This window comes from Lates calcarifer, linkage group LG13 (assembly GCF_001640805.2).
Source record: "Lates calcarifer isolate ASB-BC8 linkage group LG13, TLL_Latcal_v3, whole genome shotgun sequence".
Lineage (NCBI taxonomy): Eukaryota > Metazoa > Chordata > Actinopteri > Centropomidae > Lates > Lates calcarifer.
This window is the reverse complement of record NC_066845.1, coordinates 15673863-15692257: the sequence shown is the minus strand read 5'-3', so window position 1 is coordinate 15692257 and position 18395 is coordinate 15673863. Positions and strand designations below refer to the sequence as shown.

The window sequence follows — 18395 nt, the reverse complement described above, 5'->3', positions numbered from 1 at the left end:
TAGTTTTTAAACAGCATTTATTTAGCTTTCTCCATACAATACATTTAATGTACAACAGCACATACTGTATTCTGAAATAACTCTCAGTATAAAATAGGGCTTCTACAATCAAGGTACAGTCATAAAATGCTCTGAGGGACATGACGACGACAGCAACAGTAAAACATCTTCATATAAAGCGCAGGATATTGAGAGAAGTGATTGTATTTGCCGAGCTGCTGCTGTAGGAAGCAGAACTTCAGACCACACCTCTCAGAGCATCCGACATCCCGCAAGAACCCGTTTTTTTTTTTTTTTTTTGTTAGTTTTTAGTTTTTTTTTTTCTCTCTTGGTTCTGGTTTCACAACTGAGGAGATTCCAAATGATGATCAACGCATAAGAATATGATCTATTACAACTGCTGAAAATATAACTTTTGGTAATATGAGAGGATAAATCAGGCCTCGTTTGGATACTGAATATATACCAAGGTCAAAGCATACACAGTATTATGACTGCTAATCAAGCCTATATCTTTACAATCATATATTGAACAGCTTGTTTGTGACTGTAGCTGTAAAGACGGGATTGTTTCTGAGTGTTTTCCTGACATCAAACACTTAAACACAGCAAAAGTATACTGTACTATCACTGAAGCCACAAGAAAACCAGCTTATTTCAACATGGCAAACATCAGCCAATTATAGATCGTTTTTAAAGGATTTTTTATCTGCAGATGTGCATCAGAGCGTGTGTGGGCCTATATAGTGTCAATAAATGTGTCTTTAAATAGAATACACATAACATTGATCAGCTTTTGTGTTAGTTTGTTATTAAGTAGTGCTTCAGGTGTTGAATATACATTATATAACATGTCCAATTGGTATGAGAGAAGGCCTAGGTACAAGGAAACATAAAAAGATAGTGTCTGACGGAGAGGCCAAACAAACATCAGGAGAGAAAAAGGAGAGATTTGTCTCAAGTCTTGAGGTAAGCAATGTGTTTCAGTATAATGCCCTACAGACAATCATACAGTTACAATCATTAATTCTCTATATACAAACTTCCTGATTTACATACACTGTACTGCTCCTCAGTTTAAAATTTAATAAAACTAAATGCGAGATCATATCCGTGGTGCAATTCTTTTAGAGCGAGGAGGGGAATCTGACTCCACAAAGCCTGTTTAATGAGGTGGGTGATAATGAACATTATGGCTATTGGAGATGGCCTGTTTCCTCTTGCATACGTCACACATACTATCAAAGATCTACGACAGTGCAAATTTTCCTGATCGATCAAAACACTCGCAAACAATTGGCAAAACTACATCAGCTTGTTTTTGAAGTTATATGGTGGAGAACGGGGATGGCAAAGAACAATTATCTGAGTAGGTGCTGACATTGAAAATTTACATGCCTGTGTGTTTTTTTTTTTTTTAATGTATCTATCCATTAGGCCTGCATGTTTTAAGGGTCACAACAACTCTGTTTACTGTGTTACATGAATGGAGGAAGTCTATTGTGGCACGGTGGCTCAAATGAAAGAAAAAAAAAGGACCAGCATTCTACCCCACATGACTCCATTGGATGTAGGCACCATTTTTACCGTCACCTTCTTAGAAGATAGGGTTGAGCTCAATAACATGGCAAGCATATCCCACATCTCTGCAAAACGTACACTGTGCCACCTAAATGTATGTCTACTGAGGGAGGCTTAATGAAAATATGAAATGAATGTGCTATAGTAGTAACAGTTTGCGCACTCATTGACACTACAGACTGTAACTGAGACATGACATCAACAAGCTTTACGAAGAGGAGGAGGCTATAGGATGCTACAGTACTAGTGCTACCTGAACATGCTACAGATTGAGACTACGACGATGGGAGACGGTTTCACATTCGCACAAAGCAGGAACCAGCTTTGCTGAGGAGCTCTACCCATTCCAGGCCACAGAGCCGCTGAAACCATCTGTGTCCAGAGCCAACATCTGGTTTTTAACAAAAAAAAGCAAACCAAAGAGTGTGTACTTCGTTTTAGGATAAATCTTCAGCAATGTTATGTACCATTTTTTTAAATGACAAAAGTACCGTCTTTGCAGCTTGATGGATCAAGTACTTAGTAAAGCTGGCTTATTGTGTGCAGAGGAAAGCACCCCATCTGTAGTCAGTTCCTGTCATACAACACACATACATATACATACATACACACGCTCACACTCACTCGCACAAGCACACAAACCCTGAAGTTAGGAACGATTTCTATCGTCACACAGCACTATCGTTTTGATTATCATTTGAGTAAGAGCTGGGATTGCATACTGTACCACACATCTCCTAGGAGAGGCACCCTTCATCAATATCAGCTCATTCATTTTACCACACACAAGCTTTCACACTCTCTCTCTCTCACACACACAGACACACTGGAATAAATTTTTAACTGGTCAAAAAAATTACAATCACATGCTTTGTAACGGAATGTAGAGAAAGCTCATACCAGACCTTTGACTTTAGCCGGGACCAAGCCAAGCACACAGACTCTGCTATGAAGTGTCTCCTTGGCTTTAACCGTGAAAAGCTGAGAAGTCAGAAAACTTTCAGACCTTCTGGTGGAATTTAACAGTGTTAAAAATCCTTCTCATGGTCACTCAGCCATCTATTTAATAACAAATTCTGAAGTGCTTTTATGCATAACTGTGAAGTTATGACAGCTGTCCCTTCAGAAAGGACTAAAATAGGTATTTTTAAAATGATTTAAAATATATTTCCCCCATATTAAGTAGGAGCTCTGGACGTAGTCTATTACACCACTGGCAACAGACATCATGTGTACACCAACAAGTAGCTTCACCATTACCACCACACATATGGACCGAGTGTCCATCTTTCACATAACATATATTTCCTTCACACTCTGATAGAGAATGCAAAGTGATTAGACCTTCAAAGCAAGCTGCATTCAAAGCCTACCGTGTAAGATTTTTGAGAACAGCGTATACTTGCAATTTACTGCTGCCTGCTCAAAAGCTTCTGTAACCTCTCTGGGTTTTCTATCTGACACTCCCCACTCATGCTGAGAGAAAACCTGCTTGTGTTTGCTCTATGGAAGGGCTTGAAACTGGTTCATTTTTTTCCTCTTAGTTAAGTTAATCGAGCATGTAACAATATGCTTAACAATGCTGCCCTTCAGTTGCATTATGGGCCGTTAGCATGCTCACATGATGGAGCAGTATCTTGGAGTGAGAGAGATAGCCAAGCCTTTTGAAAAAGCCGCTCCATGCTTTCTCCCTCCTTCCACAATGCTAACATAACCAGATCCTTGGAACACAAGTGTGTATGTTTTGGATTTCTAGGCAGGTAGTTTAACTGCAAGAAATTGGTAGCTATTGTTTTGACTACTAAATCCACAGAAAAGTGCAAACATTCACTTTCTTGTTGTTTTGTGACATCTTGTGTTTCTGACCTGCATCAGCTCTTTATATTTGACTGTTCTATGTTCTCTGTTTAAAAAAAAATAAATTAATAAAAAAAAAAAAAGGAAAAAAAATCAAATATAACTTTGAAAGACCCCCAAGCATAATCTGATCAAAGTGCAGCACCCCAGCATCAATGGAAGGAGTGGAAGTGTTTAAAAAGGTTCAGATAGCAGGTCCTAGATCAGGGTCTGGTGGGGTTCTTCTTCTAGCTCTCTGAGTAAGCCATTCGCAAATACACTAAGATATACTCGCAAACAGGAATGCTAACACACATACGCATACATACACACACACACACACACTCACACAGAGTCTAGCTTAGATGAGTCTGGCCTCTCCCTCCATGTCTGGCGGTAGATCACACACTCCTGTGAAGTGCATCTCCTTTCCCTTGCTTCCCTGTCCCGCTCCGGCTCTGGCCACTCGATCCCCCAGGCTGGGAGAGGGCTGTTGGGCCTGAGGGTCTGGCGATGTCCCACGGGGGATTCCACCTGCCCGCCTCTCTTTCAGGAAGACCTCTAGTCGGCGCAGCATCTGCTTGGGGTTCTTTTTGGCAAACAGCTCCACCTCTGAAGGGTTAGAAAACACAGAAACTGTGGGACTCACGCTGGGATGACAATCTGTGTTTAAGTTCAATGCATATCAGTGTGCCTCATGTTTTAAAGGGAGAGTCTGACATTTTGGGAAATGTGCCCTCTTGGTAAGAGTTAGATGAGAAGACAGACATCACTCACATATCTATCCATTAAATATGAAGTTAAAGCCATCTGCTGGTTAGCTTATCTTAGCACAAAGACTTAAAACAAGAGGAAAAAGCTACTCTGGTTTTTAAAGTGGCAACAAGATCACCCTACCAGTACCTCTAAAGATCATAACTAACACATTATATTTCATCTATTTAATCCATAAAAAACAGAGGTGTAAGAATGACAGGTTGTGGGGTGCAGGACATGAACCGGTTATTTTTCATTGTTTTTCAGGCAGATTTTATTCCCTTGAGACAGAGCTAGGCTAGCTGTTTTCCCATATTTAGTCTTTGTGCTAAGCTAAGCTAACCAGCTGCTGGCTGTGGCTTCTGACATATATGAGAGTAGCATCTATCTATCTATCTATCAGCCTGATCACATACAACTGAGCAGCAGAACTAAGTCAAGAGAATGCTCCTATAACACTGTTCGCCTCATGATGGTCCATTAAAATAAATAAATGAAAAATAAATACAGTGGAAATAGAGATATTGTCTTTTATTCCACACATTCTTCTCTGTCAGAACCTGGTGCCTACATCACCCCCAATGCTACTCTGCCAACATCTCAGTCAGAGATTCATGTGTGTTATGCTAGTAGAGCCTTAAAAAAAAAAAAAAAAAAGGTACATGCAACACCTTCACCCCAACACAATGCATCTGCAACAGAATAATAGATCTTTTCATTACAAGAATGAACAAGGTTGATTTTAGTCCTTATTGTCAACAGAAACCAACACCAACACCAATTCCTTTACCTTTTAGTACAAAGCCAGAGTCAGCAATGGTCTTCTGTTGGGTCTTCCACACTTGGTACAGATGCAAATATGTGGCAACGTAAAACTCGTTCAGCACACCAACCACCTGCTGACGACGATTGCACTCCCTGGTATGACCAAAGACAGAGAGGGGCATTGGTGTGAGGAGATCACAGCATACCACATACAGACTCCAAAAGATGTGGTAAAACAATTACTGAGGACCAGTGACTTACTTAGACAAGGCTTCCTCTCTGAGTACTTGCAGAGCGATGCGGGTCATGTTGATTGACATCACACTGAATGGAAAGTTCTAAACCAAAGGAAATGTACAAGGAAACTTAGGCCCACAAAATCCTGAAACATGCTTGTCTTGTAGCCGACTTTACTGATCCCTGAGGGGAAATTCTCTTTTTCACTCTAGTTCCCTCTGCTGGGAGGACAAAGGTCAGGGTCAGCTAGAAAGCAGCACGCCTGGAGTGGGAGAAGGGAGTCTCTCTGAAAAAATGAGTGAAATCTGATTCCTGAATCAGTTGTCTAAAATAAAACAGCGTCTTTTTGGCCTGGTGATACCTGTGTAGGGTGTTGTGATAACTTGTAGATGTCTCTAGCCAAAGGCAGAGTCTCTGGGTCCATCACAAAGTACAGAGTATGCATCAGTCCCAGGAAACCAGTGCCACGTAAGTCTGTAGCTGGGTCTGTACCTGCAGTAGAGAAAACAAACCACCATATAGATGATACAAAAACACATTATCATAGTGTTTCCTTGTTTGGTGTGAAATGTGACAATTCTGGATACAGATTTTCATTTCTAAAACAGCAATCATAGCATTACTCTACCACACAAAGGCTTCAGAACCATTTATTTTGATCAACTGATGCATTTATTTAGAGAAACATTTAATACCAATCTTCACTAATAAACCTTGAGCTTTCTTAACAATTAAACCAGTAGTTCACAAGCAAGATGAATTTAATATGAACATCCACAGTCCTGACCCACTGTACTTATAGTGAAGCAGTGTACAGGCGTCCTACCCTGAAAGCCGATGTTTTCCCAGTGAGCCCCATAGCGAGGACAGTCCAGCCTGCTGCCAATCAGCCTCTTATAAATGGTCTGAAGGACACGCATGTGGACTGTTTGGCTGTTGTCCACAGGACCTACAGAGAATCACACACACAAATATGCAAAAGTGAAAAATAGCGGTTTTTTGAAAACACTGAGTTTTACACCCAGTAGGATGGTTACACAAACAGAACCTGCAAACACACACTCACACTGTGCGATGGCAAAGACCAGATCCCTCTCCTCCAAGAGTTCTCGATGCAGACGTGGAGGTCCGAAGAGGAAGTGTGTGATAGCGGCCAGACCTGTCCTGCGGATGGTTGGCTGGATGTTCTTCTACAGATGGAGGGGGGTGGCAAAAATAAGTCAGTTTGAGTCAAATTTCCCTTGGTTCTGATTTGCTCTTTTTTGCTGGTAATTTGTTCATTTCCTGCTGCTGGTGTGTGCTGTAAGGCAAAGTCCACTGCCTATCTCTTTTGCAACAAAATGCATCCAACAGTTCCTTTCCCATCCCTGGGCTTTTACATCACAGTGTTGTCTCACTAATTGAAATGATATGGAAATTGCACATTATGCTGAGTTTATCATATGAGTGGAGGTAGACCACATTCCCTGCTATTATTTGAGACTTGGCCATTAATGAAAGGACGATTTTTATGAGAGAAATTTGAGTATGTGGCATTTCTTACTAGCAAGTCCCCGAGATCTGTGGTCTGGAAGTACTGCAAGGCTTCATTGAAGGAGATGAGTGGGGTTGGGTTGGAGTCCTCAGTGACAGCTGGGGGATATAACATAAAAAGTTTCTCTTTTAGATCAGCAACTTATAGACCAAAATAAATACATAAATAAATAAAAATCCACAAGGTCATCTTCATTTTAATGCAAACAGGTGAAACAGCAAGATGCATCTGACCTGGTTGGACGTTCTCCAGAGCCTCCCACTCCTCTCTGGCCTTTTCCAGCTCCACATTTTCCTCTGTAAAGAGAATCACAAAGGTGAGGTAAGAAAACAAACTACATTTCTCGCGGTTTCCACATGCACAAATTTCACTGGCTGTAGCACTCAAAGGGGATGAGCATCTACTCAGCCAATGAGCTATGGTGGAAAGGCCGACACCCATCCAGTTCATTCTCAGTCATAAATCCTTCCTCTCTAAAAGACCTGCATCATGAGAGCCACTGAGACTCAGTGCTTCCTCCAAGCAGACAACCTTTACTCCTGAGGGAGGTTTTACCTGCAACAGCAGCCTGGTATCTAGGATACACTCACAAATTCCTGTGGGAAGAGGATGTGAGACAAAAGAGAGGTTGTGTGAGAGTATGTGTGTGTTACCTGTAGGCTTAGGCTGGTCCCCTCCAGCTGCCAGGGTCTGCAGAAGACCATTCTGCTTCAGTGCTGAAATCTGGACAATAACCAAATAATGGATTACCTTACATTAAAGGAGCGTTACACTGGTTAAAGCGAGATACTAAGAATGAAATTAAATTACCGGCAGGGATCTGAGTGGTGCACTGCCGTTGGTGTGGTCTTTGACATTATGACTGATAATCAGTCCATTCATGACCTGTAAATAAAATTAAGGTAATAAGGTAAAATAGCCAATGCTAAATAAAAGACAGAACAAATTACAACAGATCAATGAGGTGATTTTTAGCTCTACTCACGGGCTTATGATTGGAGTGTCCATTGGTGATCTCCTCTAATGGTTTACATTCATGGGACAAACCATTCAGCCCCTAACAGAAGGGCAGCCACACAGAGCAAATGCACAATGTAAAGACAGTGCAGCTTTCACTCCTTCTAAGACAGATAATACATTATCACTGCATGCCTCACTTTATCCTGCTGTTTTTTTATTTGTGGCATCCCTGAAATCTAATGCACACATCACACATTACGAATCAGGTCATTTAAGGGTGTACTTCCTTTAAGGAAGACTTTCCCTGCCCTGTTATATTGCATTCAGCGAGGCAGGGGACGTACTTATCCAACTGTTTACAAAAGAGGCAATACACAAGGATAGAGGCCAGGGAGCAAGAGGTAATGTTAGGGCTAGAAAACCAAGCCGTGGATAAGGGAAATGCCCTGTCAGCTGCAGCCATGGCAACATGCCAAGCAAGCCAGACCAGAGATTACAGCTAAAGCAGAGGGAGAACTGTTGACCTTAGGCCTTAAGTTAAACACATGTGATAGAACTGCTTAAACAAATGAGCTCTAAATTGTTTAACATTAAACAAGAGTGCAGAGCAGGAAGAGAACATTTATCCCTGAGGGTAACTACATTCATATAGTAACAACAGTCAGATAGTGCCCACTTCCATTTTGCTGATCAACAGGTGTTGCTGTTCTGTTTTAATAGTGTAAACCCAAACACTGGAATGAGATTAAACGGTTAACAAGTCCAAGATCGAAGGTGTAAGAATGTTACCTCAGTATGGGGTGTGACATCAATGTCTTCTTCCATTGCATATGAGTGTGTTGGCTGGCGAGCGTGTTCCTGATCCGGGCCTCTACAGACTTCTGAAGTCATGGACTGAGATGGGCTGAGGAGCTGCTGCAAAGACCACCATGTTTTCTGTAGTGCACATCTGTAGTGACTGCAAGTATCTAGGCTTTTCTCATTTTCTCCTCATACACACAGAGAACTCAGCGCCCACAGTCATCAGTATGATTTCACAAAACTGTCACCAGTGTAAAATCCATGTTGTGCACATCACATTCTCTGTTTCTGTGTAATAGTGACGATAGTGTGGTTTTGATGGGAGCCTGGTTTTATTAGCTACTCCAAAGTCTAACCTTGAATGTGTACACAGAGGGGAACGTGCAGGTATTTGTCTACAAGAGCTGACTGGAGGAAATGGCTATCCATCAATACACAAGTTTCCTGGAAACTTGCCTCCTTCCTCTCCTCCACAGATCTGCTTGGCCAGTGGGTTCACTCCTCAGCCCCATCAGAGGTGCACAGAAGTTGGATGATGACATTGCTTTTCAGGGCTGGGCTCTCCCTGTCCGGGACACTTCATTACTTTGGCACTAAAGTCAAATCCAGTATGCACCTTCAGGTACCAGTGCAGTTTGATTTTCTTTGCACCAAGGCTGTGTTATGTCTTCAGCCTAATATGAAACAGCAGCACACATCGAAAATAAGAGCTGCAGGTGTCCAGTGAGATGTGGCTCATGGATAGAGTTGTTGTATGGCCAGAGTCTTGAGGAGGGGCTGTCATATGTACACAATATCTGAAAGCCAGAACAAAAATATTATTAAACTACACAAAGTTAATAAACATCTACATGATGGTGCATTAAACATGAAAATTGTGGCACAAAATATGGGTTTAATCACATCAAAATCAATCAATATGAGACTATGGAGCTTTTTTACACACTTTGACTTGTCATAGCAGGAAAGGCAGAGGTGAAACAAATTTTGTTAACTATGGCTCCGTTCCATCAAGTGTCCCACTAAGTCATGCCAGTGAGCCAGCATGCACAATATCAGGACCCTGGAACTGGATTGTTTAAATGGAACGTGGTCATGTCTCATGTTACTCTTGTGGTTTTCCTGCTATGACAAGCCAAAATGTCTGCTGTGAAAATGGTCTATAAGTTGAATTGCCTCAGATAGGTTGGTCCCATGTATTATTGCTTTTGTAAGATATTTCTCAACAGAATAACCTTAATTCAGTGATGTTAAGTGAATAAGTACATTCACTCAAGTACTGATGTAAATACAAATTTGAGGTATTTGTACTTGAGCCATGCTACTTTGAAAATCTAATACACTACAAATCATTGTTTTATCATATTAGTTTATCAGCTATACTAGTTTTTCACAAATGAATATTTTACATATATACATTGTATGTAATGCTCATGCATGTAACAGATCGAACTGCCCAACAGTACATGAAATAGCCAAATATTAGTTACAACAATTGTTATACATTAACAGACTCACAAGTTTTGCTGAATTGAATTTTTGTATTTTTCATACTTACATACACTTTTACATATACTTTCATTTAAGGAACATTTTCAATGGCTGACTCTGATTTGCAAAAGATTTTTTTTTTCTTTACATGTAGGATTGCTACTAATACTCAAGTAAAATGCCTAAAATTCGTTACACTACAGAGTTACAGTAAAGCACTGCAGAGTATAAGCAAAATGCGGAGACAGAACATCAAAATTTATCGAATAAGTCTTTTCTTTGTGAGATGACAGTTGTCTACTGTAACATATCACCGCTTTGACAGCTACAGCAGCAGCCTAACGTCAGCTAGCTAACATTATCTGTAGCAACCAACGAGCTAGCAATATGTCAGATAGCAACCCCGCAGGCACAAAGACGCAGCCACAGCTTCATCTCAAACCGAGAAAGCAACGCCTGCAAATATACTGCGTGCAGGCCAGCCTAAATTTGCGGCACACAGCTAAAAGACTTATGTCATGAATATCAAGTGCAGTTAAGTAGTTGAGACCTGGCTAGCACAAGAAAAGCCAGCTGTCAGGCTAACTAACGGGCTAGCCGTAGCTCTATTGAACTGTAACGGGGATGGAGTCTATCCCCGAATACGACAGCAACATACGGATAAATCTGCTTTTGTCTTAAAGGTATATCAAATACGCCACAAAACATTACATGCTGCGGCCTGTCCGACTATATGATGCGATATGAAGCAATTTAAAAGTACCTCAGTTTCTGATTGTTTCTCCCTCCAATCTCAGCTTCCCTTCCCCCGTCCAGTGGCCACGGTAATTTCAAGTGCATCTTGGGAATTGTGGTTTCCTGTCGAACTCTAGCTTCATTACGTCATTGCTGTCTCTATCTCTCTCCCTGTATTGTAGACTCAGAGAGCAGAGAGCCTGTGACCTCCTTTTCTGTCTACACCTCCCATCAACAGAGATACTCTTCTTTGCTCAAAATACTGTAAAAAGTTTCCTTTTTTCCTTTTAAGAAATTATGAATATGATAATTATGAAAATGTCTCTAATATGAAGAGTTTTTCTTTTGACTAAACCCCTCCAGAAAGCTTTGGTGTCCCCTATAAAGTGCAATAACTTGCCTACATATCTCACTAACTGGAAAAAAGTTGATGTTTAGAGTTGAATTTCAGTCAAGAACACACAGATGGATATTGGATGCAGAAAAGAAAAGAAAAAAAAAGATTTAATCAAGGCTGTCATCAGTGCCAGGGATTCGTTTGACTGCCAGATAGTTTGTTTTGTCTTCCCGGTCTTATTACACAACTTATCTGCACTGGATAATTTTCTCTTCCCCCAGAATTTCTCCACTCCTTCTCATTACACAAATAATGGAACAGGATCTCTGAGTGGCTACAACCCTCCTCACATCTGCTTATGTGCAGATTTTGAGGGATTTCGAGCAGATGTCAATTATTACCCTCTGGAACATTCTTTCAAGGAAAAAAAAACATTTTTGTTTTGCATTACATGAGCCAGCACTTGGAACTATTATGCTGAAGCTTGTGTTTTTTTTTTTTTTTTAACACACACTGGAGTCAGGCTCAACCAAAGTGGGCATTTGTCTCTCAAAAGGTCTTTGGGGAAAAAGTGAAAAACAGTCACCACAGTTCACAGGTTGCAGCCAGCCATAACTTCCTATTTCATGTCCGAAACTTCCTTCAGGTCTTAATGGTATGACATAATTACATAATTCTGAAGTCATTCTGGTGAATATCTTGCAGCCAACTAAATCATGTGAGACAGAGAGTGAAACCTCAGCTTGTCAGCTTAACTAATCCTGGCCCGTGTAGTCTGCGCTACATCCAAGATGTCCAAAATGAGCTGTTACAAAACATTTTGGATCTATTTAAACTGCACAAAATAGGAAAAATGTTACACAACTGGCAGTAAATGGAGGACAGATTTCCTGTTCGGGATGAGATCCACCGTTACTTGATCTCGGGGAATGTGCTGCTGGCTCACACAGGACTGCTCGCTGCTGGGCTCCTCACACATCTGAATGGCCAAACACCTGCTCATTCTGGCAAACTGTCAGTCTGAAAACCCATCAAGCAACAGAAGGACATTTTACTTTACGGACTGCATTATTTTCATGGTTTTAAAAAAGAACCTTCAAATTCATCCGTCTCCTCCCTGTTGAAGTGGAATAATTGTGCAATTGCTGTGGAGTTTCCAAGACGAGTGTTATGTTTTCTGTTCAGTTTTGTGTTTTTTATTTTTCCTACGGGGCTAGAGCTGCTGTTATTCTTTCAAAGCGTGCATGTGGGCTGTGTTTTCAGTCTTTATCTTTCTACTTAAGCATGCTGATGGAAATATTTTATGAGCTAAGTTCTCATACATCAGGATAAGACAGAGTAATCATTCTCCAAACTGCTTTTCTCCTTTTCCAACAGCGTAATAAAAACATAAATATCATTGACATTGCAATTGTTTATTCACATGGCAGTCACTGTAATGTAATGCATCTGTGGAATATCAATAAATAAAACATTGAAATAAAAGTGCAATTTCACAGCACGGGGAAGGACAAGAACTGAGGTGTTATCAGAGGGAAACAATGTGCTGTTTGTGTTACAGGTTTCACTGCTCACGCCGGCTCGGGGTGTGTGCTAAGGTGGAGCGATGTGGACGAATGTGTCAGAAACAATCAAGGCACACAGTGTGTAAGATTGGTGTCAGTGATGTAAAAATCTCGTGACAGATTTTCTATTCACAGGGGCAAGAAAAACACACACATTTGCCAATTGAAACAAACATTTGCTCTCAGATTTTCCTAAGATTTCAGACAAGTATCATCTTCATCTGATCTCCTTAACACTCTCTGGGTTAGCAGTTATAAGCAGATTTATATGTTTTTTTAATGAGCAGGGGTTGCTCATCTGCCACTATCAAGCGCACTGTGCCAAAGCTCAAGAGGCATCTTGTGTCAGCAGGCATGAGCCATCTCCATAGAAACATTATTAGCCATCCTTTGCCTGAGGTGGTTGGCAAAGTCCACCTGCGTCTGAGAGAGCACTTTGTTTATGATTGTCTTTGGGATCCAGCCCTGTTTAAGACAAAGACAAAGCCAGTGTTAGACTGGATATCATGATATTAAGGTGCTGTTTTTCTTTTTTTAATATAACTTTTAGTTTAGAATAGATTTAACTGCAAATCACTGTGTTTTCAGTGGAAAGAAAAGACATAGTCCTAGCAGTCATTTACCTTTAGGTCTATACTTAGTAACCAGGTGAACTTGGTCTTATTCGGGTCCTCAGCACAGGGCTTCAGTACTATACAGGTGGGCCCGTTCTCCGCTCTGAAAAATGTAATGATCAGTCTACAAACGTTGCTTTAAACAGCATGAAGTATATCCATCCATCCACTGCACACAAACTGTCAGACTGCTCTATATCCATTAATTTCTCCTTATAGGTACATAAATGCTCCCACATATCACAAGTAAATGACTTCTCTCATTGGTGAACTCACCTGACTACACCCCTCTGCTCAGGCATTTTTGGATGCTGGGTGGACATTCCAGCCAGGAAGCAGGTGGAGCCTCTGCGTTTGGCACAACGGACACTGACAAAATCCCTGGGTCCCACCACGTTGCCGGGCGTCTCTGCAGACACCTCATGGGTAATCATTGTGTCTTGGCCGATCTTTTGAAGGATCTGTTGGATACCCATTGTGAAATCATACCAGTGGTCTTGGAGAGATCACATTTATGTTTCTGAATATTTCTTCTATCTCTTACCTTGACCTGTTTGACATTAGGGTTCCACTCCCCCATTTGCTCCATGTTCCCAACCAGCTCTTCATAGAGATTGTCAGGGTGTTGCTCCATCATCACTTCCAGCTTGAACACCTTCCCGATGTCAGGCAGCATCTTACTCAGGACTTTGTCTCCGTTTGGCTGTGAAAGGGTGTAAACAAGCATTGGAAGAATTCAAGTATCTTCCCTTAAATTTGAAACAGTATACAGATATAGATATGTCACATTTCTGCTAGAACTTTACATCATGAGACACACACCTTTAATCAACCTTGCAATGTGCCAACAGCTGTAACGTTTGAAATAAACTTAGTACTCACAGCTACAGTCTCAGTGGTCCAGCCATCCTGCTCACCGAGAATGCTGATGGCCTTCTGCAGTGCATCCTCACCTTGCTTCACATAAGTCATCTCCTCCTCACTATATCCTTCCTCCTCTTTGATCCGAGAGCCTTAAAGCAGAGTGATGAGTTAGTAAATCACGTCTGTTATCCTCCCACAATTATGTTACTGTATTTCTAGGAGGAAGTACTAGCATTACATGTCCTATCAGGTCATGCATTATATGTATCAGTGCAGCATTTTACTGACTCTAATAATCATGAGTAACAACTCACTGAGAAGGGAGCTTCGTCTGCGAACTTGGCTGATCCAGTTACTGGGGCCTGGACCTGCCAGTCTGCTCAGCTCATGATGAATGGCCACCATGGCATTCTTCCTCAAACCTGGGAGACATAGACAAACAGCTTACAGCTAATACAGTATTAAATCCGCTGATTAAACATGCAGTATATCAAAAGAAAGGCTTTATTCATTCATTCAGCCACTCAGATCCTGTGCTCCATGCAGAACTCCACTAAGGAAATGTACATTAAAACAAGAAGAAAACTAGGCCAAGGCAACAGTGCTGAACATTTGTCCAAACTGGATTCTGTCACTCACCTGTCATGTTTCTCATATGCCGGTAGGAGATGCCAGCACACAGTTTGAAGGTTGCAGGCAGCATTTTTCTTCTGCAAGAGTTTCAAGTAGCTTTAAGAGAACTGGAAAACTATGAAATCAAGGAGATCACAAAGATTCAAAATCTGGCTAGGCTGTAAATGTTCTGGAAAGAAGTGGACGAACGGCTGAGAGTGCTGTAGAGATGGGTTGGATTTCTGTCTGTAGGCGCCTGAGAGCGTCTGTATATATAAGAGCACTGCTCACAAGGCCGCCACACTATCATCACATAGATAAACACACACATCATCTCACTGTTCCAACGGCCATGTCACCAAGGTTGCCTAGCGGACACGGCGAGCATGTCTCAGACTCTCACAAACACTGTGTCAGATAACGTCCAGTGCCCAAGCCCACTGCCTTGCTCACACACATGCTTGCATGCTTGCACACACACATATACACACACACACACATACCAGTGGGCAACAAAGGAGAGATAGTCTCCGTCAATGATGAAAGAGTCCAAAAGAGAGGTCAGAGGGAGAGACCCTGAGTGACTCATCCGTCCCCTCCTGGTCCATTACAGCCTAAACACTCATTGAGGAATTTAAGGGCAAAAAAAAAAAAAAAAAAAAATCCATGCACGTTGGCTTGTTTCCTCCCCAGAATGATAGATATCTTGGTATGAGCTATGCATATCTCTAGTGTCATTATCACTGAGTGGAAATGACCAGTCATTAACCATAATGTTCTGTTTGGAGCCCTGGAGACTCTTGGCTCTCTTTAACGTCTCACCTTTTATCACTTTGATACCTCATGTTTTTCCCTAACTTTCATGATTGTGTGATGTCTCAGAGACTCAGTCTGTAAAACAGACTTAAACACAATGGATTTTCACATGCTTTATGTCAGTAGTTGGTGTTGACAGTACTTTTAGTTATTTTGGTTTTCTGGTAGTTATTATAGTTTGTTCATAAAAGGTCTGACAGAGACTTTAACTGATCCCAAACATAGTTCATATTACAATTTACACCAACATATTGTGCATTTCTTTGTCAGTGATATATATATTTGCTCCTGCATAGCTGACATATATAAAACATGAAATATGTCCTTAATTGGTGTAATAACAATGATTTATGGTCATGTACCTTCTTTATTACCTTCTGCAAATGCACAAGATTGTAGCAAAGTGATGATGGGTTACTACTTCAATGCTTTTCTACATATTGGGTTTTAGTAGGATCACAGAAAAAGAAAAAAAATATTTAAAGGGACAAACTGGTTTAGTTTGGCATTATTATCATCATTATTAGTACTATTACAAATACAGTGCAGCAGTAGGGTCTGATGGACCACAAACACTGAGGAAGTAAAGCCAGTTTTGATGAAAAATAGGAGTTAAAAGTGAATCTAAACTACTATGCTGTAAAACTACAGAAATCAGGAGCAGAACGTAGTCAGCAATTACATGACTGTGTGGGATTTTGCTCACAGTCCCAATGTGTGTGTTGATAACCACATTCCCTTTGGAGAGCTGAACCTGTAATTTTTAAGCTATGAGGACCCCTGCTTAAACATCATCATTTTTTATGTTACACATTGTGGCAACTGTTAAGTTTCCTTATGTGCAAAAAGACACAGAAATCAGGGCATGAAGCCATGAACTGTAAACTCTTCTGAGGGTTTAGCATTGTTCGAAAGCAGCCTTGTCAGTTTTTCCATGGCAGTTGGACTTGTCAAACACATCACATTTCATAATGCTGACATCCGAACATCAGCTTCATGATTCTGCTTCAGCCTCTCTGTCGGTGAGACTGAATCACCCTCTGGAAGTTTACCCAAAAGTCTTGCTTAATTGTCAAATGACGCACAGTGATCTGTAAAAAACATGTTTTTATCAAGCTTCTCAGTGTTTTGACAACCTTACTCACTCCACCTAAGCAAAATCCAAACTATCTAACAGCAATATTGCCTCAGCGAGTCAAACATGCTCTCAAGTCAACAGTGTACACGACCACAGGAATGGAAAATAATCAGGAGAGTAACGGGCCATCTGATTAGTGAACAGGAATGGGTGCAAAGAAAACAGGAACACATTAATAAATCACAAAGAAAGACTGAAGTCACCTTAACCTGCAACCTCACGTCCCTCTGGCTAGATGGCAGGAATTATCCATCAATCCCTCTGGCCTTCTGCAGGGTGAGTTCTCTCATTTAATTTGAGAACACGCAGGCCTAGTACTATCTGACCCCTTACTCAATCATGTCTCTTGTACTGTAAAGCTCTTTTTTTCTGAGACAAAGTGGGTCATATGTTTTTACTGGTTCTCTATTTGACTTGAAAATCATTATGTTTTAATGAGCCTCAGTGCTGGGGCAAACTGCATTTCTCTAATGTGGATCCTGGTGAGGGTTTAAGAACCTGAGGAAGGTTAAGTTATGTCCATGGTTATATCCAGACAAAGTAATCACAGATTTGATGATGACTTACATGTCATATGCGTTGCATTTAAATACAGCTTTATTCTGTACTGAAATGGCTTCAGGAAAAATGTGTGTGACCATAACTCCTTTGCAAATATCACCCTGTTGTGGCACCTCTGTTTTTCAAGGTTAGGGTTATTGAGGCCATTCATCTGCTGTGTGATGGAGTTGTAGAGGGGGTGTCTCCTGCACTATATCACCCACAGTTCATGAAGTTTCATTTTCTTGGACTAAGTGCTCATTTAATAAATGTACCAGTGAGTGATTCTCATTGTAGGTGTTCTTGAAGGATGGATTAAGGATTTTAACAGTGAGTCTTAAAGCCATTCTTACATGCCCATACGCACAATGAAACTGTTTATTGTTGTTGCAATTGCTCTTCCTGTTGTTACTGGCCAAAAAGGAACAAGATGCTTCAGTGAAAGAGATGGGGGACAGAATCCACAACTGTCTCTCTGTACATTGTGAGTTTCAACTCAAACAAATAGCAGTCTGTTAGTTAAATCAATTGAGCATCTTCCATGGTTATAATGTTTTTAGTGTAAAATTCCCTCCTTGTGCTTCCCCAGACAGTGTTTTCTTGCTGAGCTGTGGTGGAGGGACAGTAACACAAAGAGGATTTCTCTAAAGAGGATATTTTGGTGTTAAAAACACTTTGGGAAATATTTTCTTGATTTGTCTCAGACTGCTGAAGCCTCATATCATCTTTGACTGAACTATGTGTCTGTGTGTCTTTTTCAAACATATTTTAAATTTCAATATACAGTACATATGGCCATGCCAGTGTTGTTTCAGGGCAGACCAATCTGTTACTTAGATTCGGTAGATTCAAAGTACAATAGTAACTGCATGTTAGAGGAACATAGTTATGATCAAAATGTAATGTTTTTCCCTAAAACTAAAATGAAAATACTTACTTCTATTATTACTTATAATATTAATAATAAACACTGGTGGTCTATGGCCATATGGTCTCTTCGTGAAGAAAATTAAACAAAACAAATGTTAAATGGCCATATTATTACAGTATGACAAGTAGTAATGCTGCAAAACTGTACTATAGCAGTATTGTATCACCATACAGATACAAGCTTTCCTATCTACTGTTCCACATACATGAGGAACTATAATAAAATGGCGTAAGAAAATAATATCTCTAATCAAATAAGGGCATTTGCATATAAAGAAGGAAA

The 18395-nt window shown here is 40.7% G+C and overlaps 2 protein-coding genes across 2 annotated transcripts; both read right to left on the bottom strand.

The window, feature by feature from the left end:
• elmod3 (ELMO/CED-12 domain containing 3) lies at window positions 1-10816 on the bottom strand. The gene is made up of 13 exons (XM_018669539.1): window positions 10725-10816; window positions 8459-9267; window positions 7695-7766; window positions 7520-7594; window positions 7363-7432; window positions 6943-7005; window positions 6719-6807; window positions 6242-6365; window positions 6002-6124; window positions 5537-5667; window positions 5200-5276; window positions 4964-5091; window positions 1-4029 (listed from the first exon to the last, which is right to left on the bottom strand). Exons 2-13 carry the CDS (start codon window positions 8558-8560, stop codon window positions 3779-3781), a joined length of 1305 nt encoding a protein of 434 aa, XP_018525055.1. The 5' UTR covers window positions 8561-9267; window positions 10725-10816; the 3' UTR covers window positions 1-3778.
• Window positions 10817-12432: 1616 nt separating this feature from the next.
• star (steroidogenic acute regulatory protein) lies at window positions 12433-14947 on the bottom strand. Its single transcript, XM_018668342.2, has 7 exons — window positions 14716-14947; window positions 14391-14498; window positions 14095-14225; window positions 13757-13915; window positions 13489-13673; window positions 13222-13315; window positions 12433-13063 (listed from the first exon to the last, which is right to left on the bottom strand). Exons 1-7 carry the CDS (start codon window positions 14777-14779, stop codon window positions 12944-12946), a joined length of 861 nt encoding a protein of 286 aa, XP_018523858.1. The 5' UTR covers window positions 14780-14947; the 3' UTR covers window positions 12433-12943.
• Window positions 14948-18395: the final 3448 nt, after the last annotated feature.

Coding starts and splice junctions, on each gene's coding strand:
- elmod3 (XM_018669539.1), bottom strand. CDS start 8,560: ATGACTTCAGAAGTCTGTAGAGGCCCGGATCAGGAACACGCTCGCCAG. Junction 7,595..7,694: donor GACACTCCAATCATAAGCCC/GTGAGTAGAGCT, acceptor TTTTATTTACAG/GTCATGAATGGACTGATTAT. Junction 6,125..6,241: donor GGTCTTTGCCATCGCACAGT/GTGAGTGTGTGT, acceptor GATTCTCTGTAG/GTCCTGTGGACAACAGCCAA.
- star (XM_018668342.2), bottom strand. CDS start 14,779: ATGCTGCCTGCAACCTTCAAACTGTGTGCTGGCATCTCCTACCGGCAT. Junction 14,226..14,390: donor CAGACGAAGCTCCCTTCTCA/GTGAGTTGTTAC, acceptor CTCTGCTTTAAG/GCTCTCGGATCAAAGAGGAG. Junction 13,064..13,221: donor TACTAAGTATAGACCTAAAG/GTAAATGACTGC, acceptor TGTCTTAAACAG/GGCTGGATCCCAAAGACAAT.